We start from the raw sequence: 14,862 nt of genomic DNA, 5'->3' as shown, positions 1-14,862 counted from the left end.
AGGAGCCAGAGGCGGTGCATCCAGCTACCGGAGATGCCAGAAGAGGAAGTGGCCGATCTTGCGGTTGGCCAGGGCCCGGTCCAGCAAGAATTTGGTCAGCTCGCAGTCCAGGTAGGACTCATACTTGAGGACCTGCACCAGCTGCAGCAAGTACTGGAAAAGCTCGTCGTCCCTGCAGGGGAGGAAGGCTGGTTGGGTCTGTCGCTCCGAAACTCAGGACAGAGGTCTGCAGTGGGCAGGTGGCCGGAAAGGAGGGGGAGGCCAGCCTAGGCTGGAGCAAGACCAGGCTTCTCCCCACCCAGCACCCACTTCCAGGTTGCCAGGGTGAGCTGTCTCAGTGAGGAGCAGGCAGCCCGAGGGCCTCAGTGCCCGGCTGGGACTCACGTCAGTTTCCGCAGGGACTTGATGGCGAAGGAGCCCACGTGGCAGTCGGGGAAGCTGAAGTCCAGCAGCTCCAGGGCACTCAGGACGGGCAGCTCGGGCCAGGAGCACAGCAGGTAGAGCATCTGGAGGGCGCTTTGCGGTCAGGGGTGGGTGGCCTGCTGCTATCCCTCTACCCCCAGCTCTGCCCCGTGCCCCTCTCCGCCCACCTGGGCCACATCCTCGTGCTTGTTCCACTTGGTGACCAGCAGCAGGCGGGCCAGCGCCTCCGGGAAGCGCTCCTGTACTTCATGTCGCATCTTCCACACCAGGTCCTTCTCGTGCTCGTATAGCTCCCCCGACCCCCGCCGCTCCAGGATTTCCCGCAGCTGCAGCTGCTAAGGGGCGCAGGCAGGGTGAGGCCTCCATCCCAGCCCCTGGCTCCAGGCCCCGCCAGGACCCCAGCTCACCTCCTCCTCAGTGGCACGCCCACGCTCCCCGTGACGCCCCAGCTCCAGGATCTGCAACAAGTGGCCCTGCTGTGAGCTCCCAGGCCTGGGCCGGCCCTGGCAGGGCTCCAGGCAGGGGGTCTGCGCCTCAGCACTGCTGCCGACCACTCTTGCTGGTGGGAACCCTCCTGCACAGTGCAGGGCATTCAGCAGCATCCCTGGCCTCGGCCTGTCACATGCCAGGAGCACCTCTCCCATTGGCTGTGACATCAAAATGTCACCAGACATCACCAATGTCCCCTGGTGGGCCAAATAGCTCCTGGAAGCCCCCAAATCAGCATGATGACCCAGCTCCCAGGAGTAGCTTTCCTGGGGCGGCCAGGGACCCCCTCTGAGGAGCTCCAGGAAAGCTCCTGGTCAGCCCTCAGCTTCCAGGAAGGGCCTCACTGACCTTCTCCAGGGCAGGGTAGTACACAGGGTGGGGGGCCACCTCGGGCAGGCAGATGACCAGGGTGGCAGCACTCTCTGTGTTGGGATTGCTGCGCACGCTGCCCGTGGGGTTCAGCAGCTCTCCTTTCTCATCTGAAGGCAGGGACAGATGTAGTTGTAGGGGAACCAGTTCTGGGACCCTCACCCTCTGAAAGCCTCTCCCTGCTGGGCCTGGGCCCACCTGGGACAGAGGGCCACATGTAGAGGCAGCGCTCCCCAGTCTTGAGCTGGTCCTTGTAGTCGAACAGCATGAGGTTGGCCCAGGCGATGGGGCAGTCCTGGGGAAGGAGACCACGGGTCAGGGCCAGCCATGCACACGAGTTCCTCTTGCTCATCGCCAGAATGGAACCAGCCTCCAGGCCAAGCAGGAGAGAAGACCCCATCAAAGGTCTCCCAGCTAAACCCCTTCCCTGCTGCCTACATCACACACAGCTTCCAGAGAAACCCGAGTCGGTCACACCAGTCCCAGAGCTGGCCCAGGTGGCGGGGCAAATCACATCCTGGGCCTAGTGACTTGGGGCCCAGTCACACCCCTTCCCCAGGCAGCCACGGACTCAGGTCTTTCTGTCCCCCTGAGAACACTGTTGGTCCTTCCACCCAGGGAGCTGCTTCCAGGACCCCTAAGGGCCACAGGGCTGGGCCAGATATTTCAAGTCAGGTTGTCATAAACTGTCACTCAGGCAAGGCAGGGAGCCAGACTAGGATGGGCAGGGAGGCGGGGGTCCCCAGGCCCTCCCAGGACCCCTGTCCTCCGGGTGCCTGCCCATGGAGCTGGATGGCAAGAGGCCCCAGCAAGGGGCTGCACTGGTGTCTGAGGCCTGGGCCCCCCCACCCAGCCAGCTGACCCACCGCCTTCTTGGACTTCTTCTTGGTGGAGCGCGCCTTCTTGGCCTTCTCCACCACCGCGTAGAGCGCAAAGCAGAGCCGGGCCATGCGCGGCAGGTCGCAGACGTTGATGTCAAACTCCAGACGCTGCCTCCACACAGGCTCCGAGCACACGCTCACCTCCGAGCTGGACACCGTCTTGCACAGCATCTCGTTGCCGTGGAAGAGCCCGGCCTGCACCACCAGCTGGGGAAGGGGCGCCGGGCGCCGGTGAGGGGGCGAGGCCCCGCCCCATCTAAAGTCCCAATCCTCTCCTTGAAGGTCCCCATTTACACAGGGGTCCAAATCTACTTCCTGCATGGAGGGTGGTCCAGCAGAGTGAAGGCCGGCAGCTCAGTGAGACAGTGGCCATGGGGCAAGCCAGGCTCAGCGCCCCGGCTCTGTGGGCCCACTCGGGGCCTCAGTTTCCCTTCAGGGCGCAAGAGTTCCAGGGTTCTAACACCCTCCTGCTCCCTTCCTGCTCCAGCATCTTCTGAGCCCCAGGTGGCTCGTAAGACTGCCTGAGCAGTTCCCGATGCACCTGCTCCAGCTCCACCCCACTAGCCCATCCCAAGAGCCCCTCCCACCCAGTCCTCCATGACTCCCGCAGACACACAGCCCTCCCATCTTGTAAAATTATGCCAACAAAAAGTGACCCAGGCAAGACACCCTACACTCTGTGGACCTAGGCCTGCATCACATTCCAGAGGTGGGACAATAAATCCACCTCTGCAGGTGGTTCTGAAGGCAGGGGAGCTGTGAAAGTGCTTTGAAGAGACAACAGGGCATTGTCCCCCAAGCCCACGGGGGCTCAGCACCCCCAGGCTCTGGGCACCCCTGGGTGGGTACCCCCTGGAAGGACCTCGGCCCAGCTCCTCCAGTGCCACACACCTCTCCAGCTGGACACCCTACCTCCCTGGGCTGAGCCTGATTCCACAACCTCCACCAAAGTCAAATACCCAGAAGTTGCTTGGCCCAGGTTTCCACGAATCGAATCGGCCTCCCTGGCCTGCTGGCCTGCTCCCCTCCCCTCTTCCTGTTTTGAAGCGGTTCACAGTGACTCCAGGCAGGGATGTTGGGTAATGTGGTCAGGTGGCTTTCGTGTGACACCCTCCCACTCTTCTTCCTCTGCTGCCCCTCCAGGCCACAGCCACCTTGTTTGTGCAAAAAACACCCACTCCCTCACCTGGTCCCCGAGCCCCTACCTTCATCCGCTCATCAGCATTGACTTTGCTGCCCTGGATCAGGTCGATGCAGAAAGGCTGCTCCAGTGACCACAGGGACACAGAGGAGGGCTAGAGAGGAGAGGAGCAGGGCTTGAATCCCAGCTCACTCCCATGGCTGCTGAAAGGCTGTGGCCATGTAGCGGGAGGGGGAGAGGGTGGAGGTTTGCAGCAAGGCTCAGACACTTGTCCCCAACGCCATCTTTTACCAGAAAATCTGCCACGCAGGTGCTCAGGGCCCCGCCTCCCGAGAGCTGCAGAGAAGAAGGCAGCCCAGGAGCCCAGCAGCTCAGACAGGACCCCACCCTGGGTGTCAGCTCAAGGCGCCGTCTCTCCATAAGGACTGGACTATCCAAAGTCCCCTAGATCTACAGCGGGTCCGGGTGCTGCCCAAGAAGCTCTAGGGTTGGCCAACAGGTGGGAGAAAGAGACAGAGGGGAAGGAAGAGGAAGACGCCATCTCACCTTCTTCACGGGAATGGGGGGAGGTTTAGTGCGTGGTTTCTGGACCTGGGGGGCGGGGTTGCTCTGCTCGTCGCGCATGGCAAGGATGGAGGAGGAGTGCACCATGGTCAGGTGGGGGGTCAGTCCGCTGTGCATGCAGCTGCAGATGTACTGGGACAGGGACACAGGGTGAGCTGCCAATGGGTGGCATGCCCATTCCCTGGACCCTCTCTCCCTCCCCCTACGTGGCCACAGCCTCTCAGCAGCCATGGGGGTGAGTTGGGATTCAAGCCCTGCTCCTCTCCTCTCTAGCCCTGTCTGAGCTGCTGGGCTCCCGGCCGAGTCTCCCACTCCTACCCTGGCCCTGTCTCGGGCGTTAGGGAGCCCCGAGGGCAGAGGGCTCCTTGCAGGCCTCACCTGGAACTGGCAGAGCGGGTAGCTGCCGTAGAGGTACTCGTGCCGCCCGTTCACCTGCAGCGTGTAGTCCTCGGGCTGCTCCACCAGGAGCTGCCGGAACACGGTGGCCTTCTTGCGGAGGGCGCAGGCCATCAGTGCTAGGGGCATGTCCTTGGTGGACACCTGGAAGGTGAAGCTCTCCTGGCGGGAGGAGGGAGGGTTGGCCTGCTGCTCTCAGGTCCTGGGCTTCTGGGGTAGATGGGCAAGGCCGCCTGTCTGCCCTTAATGGGTGTCCCCAGGTGTGAGCCCCACAAGGGCAGGGCCTGGGTGTTCACTGATGAAGGCACAGCAGACACCCAGGAAATACTTGTCCAGTGAATTAAGGGACTAACGGCCACTCCATTTGGTCGACTGGCCTTGCAAGCTCACCTCGTGGGCTGCTCAGCTGCACCCCTCGCCTGCCTGGCAAATGCCATCTGATGCAGGTCAGAGGAGAGGAATTGGGGGACTGGGGAGTTTCACAGTGGAGGGTCCTCATGGGCACAGCAGCCCCTCTGCTGCGGTGGGGCCAGCCTCCCTAGGACTCCAGAGCCACGGGCTCACCTCGCTGCCCTCGAACTTGACATTGACCAGCAGGGCCCGGCTGGGGACTCGCGAGGCGTTGCCGGCCCCCAGGCTCCTGGCGGAGGGCTCCAGCTGCAGGGGAAAGCTGTACTGCAGCCAGGCCTCCCAGCCCAGCTGCTGCCGGCGGGCCGCCGCCTCCTCGCAGAACTGGCGCATCTTGGCGCGGAAGTCATTCACCTCGGGGTCGCGCAGGGAGTCGAACTCGTGGAGGCCTGAGGGCAGGGGCGGCTCAGCGCGGGGGCAGTGGGGCCGGCCTGAGTGGCCCGCGGCCGCGCAGGTGTGCCCTACCTTTCCCGATGAGGAGGCTGATCTGCGAGTTGATGAGCTTCTTCACACGGTCGCCCTCGCGGGCCACCAGGCGCAGCACCGGCAGGAAGGGCTGGACGTCGCAGAGCCGCCGCTGCTCGTCCTCCAGCTCCTGCTGCTCGGCGGTCTGGTTGACGCAGGTGAACACGTAGGCCTCGGGGTCGCTGAGCATGTGGAAGAGCGGCTCATACTGGGCACGGTGCCACAGCACCTGGGGGGACAGTCATGGTCAGCACCCAGCCATGGCAGCTGATGGGAGGCAGACGGAGGCCTGGGGATCCCACCCTGCAGGAGGGCCAAGGGAGACCTCAGGGCATGGCCTCCTCCGACCCTTTGGCCCTTTGGACCCACGGGCTGGTAAGCAGGCCTCCTGTCCCTGTGCTCTGTGAAGGGGGCGACGTGCTGAGATCCGGGCAGGAGCATCCCCAACTCTCCCACAGGGCACATGGCCCACCCTAGGCTACCCACAGAGACAGCTGGACAGGACCTTTTGGGGCTCAGCAACCTGCTTTTCAAATGTTGGAAATTAATTCAGAAAAGCTTAACACAACCCAGGGACCAAAACTTGAAACTCTCCAAGGGTGGTGCTGGGTGAGGCTGCCAGTTTGCGCCCTTGGGTGAGGCAGCCTTGAAGGGGACTTCACCACCCCAGCCCAGCACAGCCGGGGACACAGGGAAGAGCCCACCATCACCACAGTGTGGAACTGCTCATGGTGGTCTGTCATGCAATAGAGGGCACCAGCCCAGGAGACCTGTACAGAGGGGTCCATGTATGTCAATTCTTGAAACTTCACGTTGTCGGACAGCAAATGTAATTCCAGCCCATTCCATAAAAACAACCATCATAAACATATTGATTAACATAGACCAGGACTTGGCACACTACAGTGTTCAGGGCATATCTAGTGGGCCACCCAGTTACTGGCACACAGCCATGCCCACCGTACACACATTACCTAGGGCTGCTTTCACCCCACCAAGGCGATGGTGGCCTTGAGCAGTGACAGAGTTGAGCCACTGTGACAGATAACATAGAGCCTGCCAGCCTCAAATCAATAAAAATATGAAGAAATCAAAACCACACCAAAGTGAGAGGTGGGACCCCAGGAACAGGTGTGACATCTGTTACTGTAGCATTCGAACTTTAATCACACTGTGTGTAGTTCTGAAAGCCGAAAAAATGAACTTTATAATGATATTTATAGAAGTTTATAACATAAACAATTTGTTACTATGCTCCCTCAGAAAAAAAGACATGAAAGTTCATGATCAGAATTTTCACATAAAACAACACTAAAGATAGAAAAGAGGAAATGGCTAAAGTATTGTCTAGGATTGTTGTCTATGGCTGGGTCCCAGGTAGGTCTCTTCCTTTTTATTTTCCAAAATTTTAATGTGTCATTTTTTATTATTATCATTATTATCATCATCATTATTATTATTATCATCATTATTTTGGTACTGGAGATTGAACCCAGGGACACTTAACCATTGAGCCACATCCCCAGCCCTTTTTTGTATTTTATTTAGAGACAGGGTTGCATTTAGTTTTTTAGGACCTCGCTAAATTACTGAGGCTGGCTTTGAACTTGTGCTCATCCTGTCTCAGCCTCCCGAGCCACTGGGATTACAGACGTGCAGCACCGCACCTGGCTACTTTTGAGGTAGAAAAAGGAAGGAAGAAAGAAAGAGAAATCTTCCAGGAAGTTAAAAAATAAATAAAATAAATAAAATCCCTCAAGTATAGTTCATTGCATCTATCATTTTTTTTTTTCTGCTCTCAATGATGGCTTTTAAAATTCTGAAATAGGTTCTCTGGTAGTCCAAGGCATGACCTATTAAATCTAAGTTTGTAAGCGGCACAAACCCTTTGAAAGTCACAGGTCAGTATCTACCAAACAGCATCCATATATCCAATGCTTTGACTCAGTAATTCATCCTGAAATTTATTCAATGAACTAGGACCTTTCCAAGGCTGATGTGTACTACCGCGGCAACAGTCTAAAGGCAAAGCCCTGCAAGGCCCTCGTGTGGCCATGGGCAGACTGTGGTCACTAAGGTGACAGTATAACGTGGGTCAAACTTTTAAAGTTCCATTCCAGCCCTGGAGACTTTGCGGGGACCTAGGCTAGTAGCTGGTCCTGTAGGAACTAGGGAGGGAACTGTTGCAGGAAAGCTAATTCAGATGGTAAGTGGAGTTTAACCACATGTTTTTAAAAAATTCTCGGATGCTATATCTTTCAAACTTTGCCTCTGAGGATCCCAAGTCTGAGAATTACACCTCTGTCCGTCTTTCTGAGCTCCCGGGGCTGACGGAAGACCCCGCGGTACCTGCTTGATGGTGCTGAGGTTGGCATTGCAGGACACAGGGAAGTTCAGGTAGACCCCTGTGGGCAGCAGGAAGTCGACCACCACACTCTGGTTCTCCTCCTTGGTCCAGAATTCCATGGGGCAGTCGACCCCAGGGGGCATTCTGCTTTGTCACTTCTCTGTGGCCAGGGGACCTGAAGGGGAAGAAAGGCAGAGTGAGCCACCCCAGGTGCACAGGGCAGTCCTTCGAGAACAGTGACTCCTACCGTCCCAGGTCACTCTCACCCCGTGGACACATCTGCCTTCCTCTCAGCAGGCCAACAGCCCCAGACCAAATAATTTTCCCTCAGGAATTTACACATCTGGGAGACCCTATCGTGGCCACCAACTTGCAGGGACAGGACAAGGCAAGGTGGCTGAGTGGACACCTCAGGACTTGAGAAAGCCCGAAGCCTGCGGTTCATAGAAACTTTGTGTGTATGCCGGGAAATGAGCCCAGGGGCATTCTACCACTGAGCTGCACCCCCAGTCCTTTTAATCGTTTTCATTTTTTATTTTGAGAGGGGGGTCTTACCAAGTTGCTGAGGCTGGCCTTGAACTTGTGATCCTCCTGCCTCAGCCTCTGCAGTAGCTGCAGTAGATTGCAGGCATGGGCCACCATACCCAAAGTTCTTTGAAACTTTCTAACCAAAGACCAAATGGGTTACAAACAGCTCTGGCCAGCTAATGATTTGGTGAAATATCTGGATCATACTAAGGCCCTAACCTTACCTCCCATGCACTTAAATAACAAAACACTACGACAAACTGTGTCTTTCATACCCCTTCCTTTCTCACACCTCCAGCTTCCCCCTCCAGGTCACCACCACCTGGAATCTGTTTATAACCTCCATGGGGGTTTTTATACTTTTATTATGCTAATATGTATCCACAAAGAATTCCTGACATTTTTTGTATGCCTTAAAACTTCAGGGAATAGTGAATCTTCTGTATCCTGCTTTGGTCACTCAACTTTGTTCCCTAGATACAATCATGTGGCTGGACACATGCAGCTGAGCTAGGTGTTTAACTGTGTAAAGCAAGCACTATGTGTTTACCCTTGTCTGGTTGATGAACCTGAAGGTTTGTTTCTATTTTCCTTGGTTATTAGAAACAAGGCAACCATGAATATTCCTGCACTGGGGTCCTAGGGTGCGGAGATGAGCCCCATCCAAGAGAAGTATGGGAACCCCGTACCTGATGTCAAAGTTAACAGTAGCCACATTAAAAAGGGAAACGACAGGTAAAATGAAGTTTCAGAATGCATTTAATTTAACCCAATCAATGCGTCCAAAAGACTGTCATTTTGACAAGAAATCAACACAGAAAGAAAAAAATTACTAAAGCCATTCCATGTATTTTTAAAATATTTTTTTGAAAGTTGGTGTATAATTTATACTTCGTTCATTGCCATTTCTTTTTTCTTGTTTTTGTCATTTCAGTTTTAGATTTTCATCAGAAATAACTGGTCTTGGGCTGGGGGTTTAGCTCAGTGGGTAGAGTGCTTGCCTCACATGCACAAGGCCCTGGATGGGTCTCCAGCCCCACAGAAAAAAAAAAGAGAGAAGAAATACCTGATCTTGGACGGGGTGTAGCTCAGGGGCAGAGCCCTTGCTAGTATGTTCCATCCCCAGCACAGCCAAACAAACAGCACAAGAAATACTTTTGTCCACTGATAGATTTCACACTATTTTCAGGTAAAAAGTAGGTTCACAGACCCAGGTTGTTCCAAACACTTAAAACTTTTCCAGGAAATGAATAATATATCAATTTATAAATTTTGATTAATATAAATTAAATAAAAAATTTGGGGGGGGGGAGTTTGGTGCAATTCTAGGGATGGAACCCAGGTCCTTGTGTACACGAGACAAGTGCTCTACCACTGAGCTGCGTCCCAACCAAATGGAACCTTTTAAAGCTCATTCCTCAACCACTCTATGTACATTTCCAGTGCCCGAGAGTCATACGTGGCGAAACCTCTGAGCTGCATCGCTCACTTGAGCAAACACCCCGGGTTGTCCTCAAGGGGGTCCTGCCCATCATGAGTTCGTGCTTGATCTCCAAATCTCCCTCAGCACTTGCTACTGTCAAACTTACTGATTTTTGCCAATCTGATGGGTATGAAATGGATTTACATTGCTTAAATTTGCTTTTCCCTGATCATTCACAAAATATTTAGCTTTGGCAGAGAGCCTGCTGGTGACCGTGGCCTGTGTTCTGTGGGTTATTATCTTTTTCTTGTTAGTTTATAAAATCTCTTTATATGTTCTACATTCCATTTCCTTGTGGATTAAATAAGTTGGAAATGTTTTCTTCCTACTCTGAGTCTCTTTTCTCCTGGTTTATGATCTCTTTTTTTAAAAAAAATTATTTTTAGGTGTAGATGGACACAACACAATGCCTTTATTTTTACATTGTGCTGAGGATGGAACCCGGGTCCCGCCCGTGCTAGGCGAGCGCTCTACCACTGAGCCACAATCCCAGCCCAATATGGTCTCTTTTTGATGAATGAAATGCAATCGACGCAATCAAATATATCAGTCTCTATATGTTTTATGATTTTTATTTTTTAAAAAAGACTTCTGAGCTAGGGGAGGTAGCTCAGTGGTAGAGATACTTGGCATGCAGAAGACCCTGGGTTCTATCCCCAGCACCACACAAAAAAAAAAGGAAGGAACAATTCAGTCAAACTTCCCTGCCTACCATAAGGTCACAATCTCCTGTATTTAAATGACTTTTGAAAGTAGTTGAAAGACTGGGCACAGTGGCACATGCCTGTAATCCCAGTGGCTAGGGAGGCTGAAGCAGGAGGATTGTGAGTTCAAAATCAGCCTCAGCAAGGCCCTAAGCAACTCAGTGCGATCCTGTCTCTAAATAAAATATAAAAACGGGCTGGGGATGTGGCTCAGTGGTTAAGACCCCCGGATTCAATCCCCAGTTCCCCTATCTCCTCCCCCAAAAAAAGTAGTTGAAAGTATGTTCAGGTTTTTTTGTTTTGAAAGAGGGCTTCGTTATGTTACCCAAGCTGGGCTTGAACTTGTGATCCTCCTGCCTCAGCCTCCTGAGAAGCCAGGATGACAAGCACATGTCGCCGTGCCCAGCTATGGACATGTTTACTTTAAGAGTGCTGTTCTCTGGGTGGCAGTGCCTCCCTCGCTGGATGCAGAAGTGGCTCTGAGCAGTGGGACCTGTACCTCGCCTTGTCCTCCGAGGCCACCACTGCTGGCAGCCACTTCCTTTGATTGTGAAACCACATCCTACTTGGGGTTCCTCTTTCTGAGAATGGCCAGGCCAAAGCCTTCCAGTTTTATTCAAAACCTGGGGGATAATCAGGAATCCTGGAGAATCTATCTAAATGTACTTTGCCAAGTGGGGGACGCCAGGGGTACATTTGTCACCTAATCTGGTGAGGCCAAGATGAGCATAGGAGACAAGAGCTCCCAGGAGACAAAGGCCTGGGTTCTGAGAAAACGCACCCCAGCTCTCCTGCCCTCAGCGCTCTGGAAGTGAAGTCTTCAGCCATACCAGCTGGGTGGCAGAGCAGTAATTCCACAGAAAACGAAACAGTGAAAGACCCTCAAGGTGTGCACAGGACATCACCCAATGCCAGCGAGTGACCAGGAGACACGAGAGGAGAAAGCCAGATCCTTCCCTCTCTCTGGGCCCAGGACCCAGATTACATCAGCCAACAAGCCCCGACCCTCGGCTCTAGACAAAGCCCAGACCCGTCACTCTCCATTATGAAGGCACAGAGATGCCAGCAGATCCAGGGACTTCAGAACTGCCCGAGAACGCCAACGGCAGGACCTACTAGAGCTGAACACAGTGTGCCTGGGACCAGTGCATCCACCCCTCAACAGAAACGCGCCAGAGACACGCGAGAGTGATTACACCGTCACTGTTCACGACAGCCCCGACCTGGAAACCTCTCAAGCCCACATCAGCAGAAGGGTGGAGAAATAAACCGTGGCTATCCTTTCCCAGTGGAATATTATATAGCGGTGAGGGTGAATAACCTGTAAATACACACCTACGTCACAAGGTAAAGAATCTCACAGGCAGGAGACTGAGCCAAAGAAGCCCAGGAACCAAAACCAGGTGCTCGTGATGTCAACCACAGGGAGAACGACACAGGCAGAACCGCTTGTCCACGTTGGCAGCGGAGTGACCTCAGCGAGCAAGAGGGCCTGAGGGGCTGCTGGGTGCTGGAGACTTTTCACAAGTGCCACACACCCTTGGTCCACGTGGTTCAGATGGGCTGACCTCACCCCTGGCCACTAAGAAGGCATGGGACACAGGCCAATCAGAAATCAGAGTCTCCCTTGCCAGAGGTTGGATGGGACATGGGAATGGGAACGCAGCCTCAACCCATCCCTGGATGTTGCCTCCCAGGCTCCAACAATCCCAGGATGGGCATGTGACTACCGAGTCAGGTGACTGGGTTTTGGTGTCAAGACTTCCTTCTGGGATAGAAAAGACAGAATATTGACCCAGAGCTTCTAGGAACCATCTGCTGCCCTCAGGGGCAGAACCTGAGAAGAGAGGGACACAGAGAAAAAGTGGAGACGGGGAACACAAATCTGGGCCCAAGGATGTCACTGATTCCCTGGACCCAGCCATGCCTGCAGCTCGGCCTTTCCTTCTTCCTTTCTGGCTTTTCTCTCCAGAGCAGTTTCTGCCACTTGCGGTCTCTTTCCATGAGGGCAGCAGCGTTTCCTCTTGGGAAGCTTCTGGTGTTCAGAAAGTTCCTTCCTCAGAAGCCAACCTGCCTCTGTGAGCCAACCCATGTCCTCTGTACTGCCACCTAGAGGCGCACAGACAGTGCCCCTGACCACCATCACTGATGGAGGACCCCATCCAGAATTCCAGACTCTGCCCAAAGGGTCTGGAAACAGTGTTGTAATGAGAACATGGAAAGGTAGCGGCGATGTGTGGCCAGAGAGAGGCCTTCAGGGACACACTCAGGTTCCAGGTACCAAGCTCCTGCATAGCCTTAAAGTGTGCCGTGTCCCCCTCCCTCGCCCCCAGGAAACTTCCTTGCTGGCCACGTCACTGAGCTCACTGCCAGCCCTCCAGGTACTTCCACCGGAAGCCGCGTCCCGTCAGCCTGTCCGGGAACATTGCTGACTGAATTCAAGACTCGTGGCTATTTTGGGCCATCATCTCCTACCTGGCTCATGCCGTACTGGACTTTTATTTTGCATATGTCACTCAGTCTGAGGATCATTCCTTAATTCCACTCGTATTTTGGAGCTGGATTAAGTGCTAGGAATTGCAGGAGGAGCTGGAAATAGGGTGGTGTAGGCCCCGAAGGAGCTCACACCCTGCAGGGTGACACAGGCAAGGAAGCAGGGTGGCCGCATGTGGCACCAGGGCAGGGGAGGACAGGGCCATGTGGCACTGTCCTGGAGAGTAGCTGGGGGGCAGGGGCACTGCCTGTAGGAGGCTGGGAAATGCCCCCGAGGAGAGGACCTGGAGAGAGGGCCAGAGGCTGGAGGGAAGACGTGGTGGAGACAGGGGGACAAGGTCAGCGGGGACTGGGTGCTGCACAGCCCGGAGGACGGGTCAGCACCTGGGTTTCTGCTCTAAGTGGGTGGGCGGCCCGCGAGGGTTTTAGGCAGGGCAATGATGGAATGTGACAGAGCCACTGGCAGCGCTGCCGAGGGACTGGGGAGAAGCAAGGTGACAGTTCCTGAGCCAGCACTGGACAGTAAGGGAGTCCAGCACGCTCCCCAGAGGACGGGTTCAGATGGGGAGGAGGCAAGGCTGGCCGCAGGTCTGGGCCTGGAGACTGCAGGGCTGGTGGGCACTGCCCGCCCAGGGAAGCAGAGGGAGAGAAGGCCCTGGGGGTGTGGCAGCAGGCCGTCCCTCCTGGACCCGTGGGATCCGAGCTGCTGACTGACACCAGTGAAGACAGCCAAAGGCCAAGTGCCCCCGTCCAGGGCCCAGGGAGCCATCTGTGGGGTCGTGGAGATATACCTGGGGCCGGCAGGTGACAGATGGGGAGCCATGGGGACAGGAGAGACGGCCTAGACAGAGGGTCAGTGAAGGCCAGGAGCACCCCAGGATGGAGCCCGAGCAATCCCTCCACCCCCGCCTCTGCCCCCTCGAGCAGTCTGCTCTGTCCACGCCCGGCTCTAGGAAAGCGGCCGGGAAGCAGCACGGCATGGGCTCAGTTCCTCCCACCTCTCGGTCACTCAGTCCTCAAAGGCAGCTGGGGACAGCAGAGCCATCGACTCGTGGGTCTCCATCGCAGGAGACCCCTCCTCCCTTCCAGTGTTCTGGGGTGTTCCCGCTGGCTGCTCTTTCTCTAGCCCAAGGCCAGGGGACATCTGGGGTCTGCCCTGGGCCCTACACAGGCAGCAGAGGAGTTCCACACACTGTAAGGCACACACGGTGGCACACGGGCTCACTGCCAGCAGCAGGAGTGCTTCTGTGACTGCTGAGGGAGGCAGGTAGGGCACACCCCACGGCTGAAGACCCTCCTCCAGATGAAGCTGCAACATTCACTGGTCCCCTAGGCCGATGGCCCCGCTGGCTGGGGGCCTGGCTGAGCCCAGGATGCCTGAGGGATCCCTTCCTTCCTCTCAAACCTCTGCCAGGGCTCTGGGCCGACATCGTCCCAGTCTGGTGGACTCCACTGCTTCCCACTGGCCATCACTGGCTGGCTGACCAGGCAGCACTGCCCAGCCTCTGCCAATTGTAAAGATGCACTTTGGGACCTGCAATCACACGTCCTGGGGAATGGCTTTCCAGGGGAACACAGGAGTCACTCCGGGCACAGGGGAAGGCAGCGAGGGACAGAGGTGAAGTGGTGTCCTGCCCATCTGCGTGATGAACATCTCCCTGAGGGAACCCAGGTGGTGTGTGCCACGCTCCCTCCACGTCGCCCTAAGGAGTCGCCATGAGCTGCTGCAGAGCAGGAGTTATGCCTACAAGTCTGAACCCAATGACAAGATGTCATCTCCCTTCTGGATACCAGAGCCAAAAGGCACAACCCACCTAACCTGAGAAGAGGGGCCTCCGTCACAGAAACCTCGAGAAGGCGGTTAAGCACACAGTCCAGGTGTCTAGCCCAACCCAGCCTGGGAGGATGCAAGACCAGCAGCCACCTCAACGAAAGAGAGAGAGGACACCCTGCAGAGGCGCTTGTGAGGTAAGTGACGATGACGGATGACCGCAGGGGTGGCCTGTTGCACCACGCTGAGTGAGCGCAGTCTGGGCTGGGCTCCTTGACCTGGGCTGACGTTCAGCCTCAAAATGCCCTTCTTACCAGTGGGCTGATTCCAGCCTCTCCCCCGTGGAGAATTCTGAAATTGGCACTTTTCCCATTGCCCAACCCATGTGGGCAAGTAAGTG

The 14,862-nt window shown here is 55.5% G+C and overlaps 1 protein-coding gene across 6 annotated transcripts in view; it reads right to left on the bottom strand.

The window, feature by feature from the left end:
* Pik3cd (phosphatidylinositol-4,5-bisphosphate 3-kinase catalytic subunit delta) overlaps positions 1 to 14,862 on the bottom strand; it is a 49,204-nt gene that overhangs the window by 9,311 nt on the left and 25,031 nt on the right. For 5 of the 6 annotated variants that reach the window (XR_011708742.1, XM_027947475.2, XM_027947473.2 and 2 more), the window contains 13 exons: positions 7,486 to 7,658; positions 5,137 to 5,365; positions 4,828 to 5,060; positions 4,246 to 4,425; positions 3,850 to 3,999; positions 3,368 to 3,457; positions 2,148 to 2,369; positions 1,480 to 1,576; positions 1,261 to 1,391; positions 831 to 881; positions 591 to 758; positions 385 to 506; positions 29 to 172 (listed from right to left, as the gene is read on the bottom strand). Coding sequence is in view for 5 of the 6 variants with exons in the window: in XM_027947475.2 (XP_027803276.2) it covers positions 29 to 172; positions 385 to 506; positions 591 to 758; positions 831 to 881; positions 1,261 to 1,391; positions 1,480 to 1,576; positions 2,148 to 2,369; positions 3,368 to 3,457; positions 3,850 to 3,999; positions 4,246 to 4,425; positions 4,828 to 5,060; positions 5,137 to 5,365; positions 7,486 to 7,626 (1,958 nt within the window). In the remaining variant the exon portion in view is untranslated. The remainder of the gene's footprint in view (positions 1 to 28; positions 173 to 384; positions 507 to 590; positions 759 to 830; positions 882 to 1,260; positions 1,392 to 1,479; positions 1,577 to 2,147; positions 2,370 to 3,367; positions 3,458 to 3,849; positions 4,000 to 4,245; positions 4,426 to 4,827; positions 5,061 to 5,136; positions 5,366 to 7,485; positions 7,659 to 14,862) is intronic. The other variant, XM_027947476.2, reaches the window with a different exon arrangement.

This window comes from Marmota flaviventris, chromosome 10 (genome assembly GCF_047511675.1).
Source record: "Marmota flaviventris isolate mMarFla1 chromosome 10, mMarFla1.hap1, whole genome shotgun sequence".
NCBI classification, from domain to species: domain Eukaryota; kingdom Metazoa; phylum Chordata; class Mammalia; order Rodentia; family Sciuridae; genus Marmota; species Marmota flaviventris.
The sequence above is the reverse complement of the archived record's forward strand: the minus strand, read 5'-3'. Positions and strand labels throughout refer to the sequence as shown.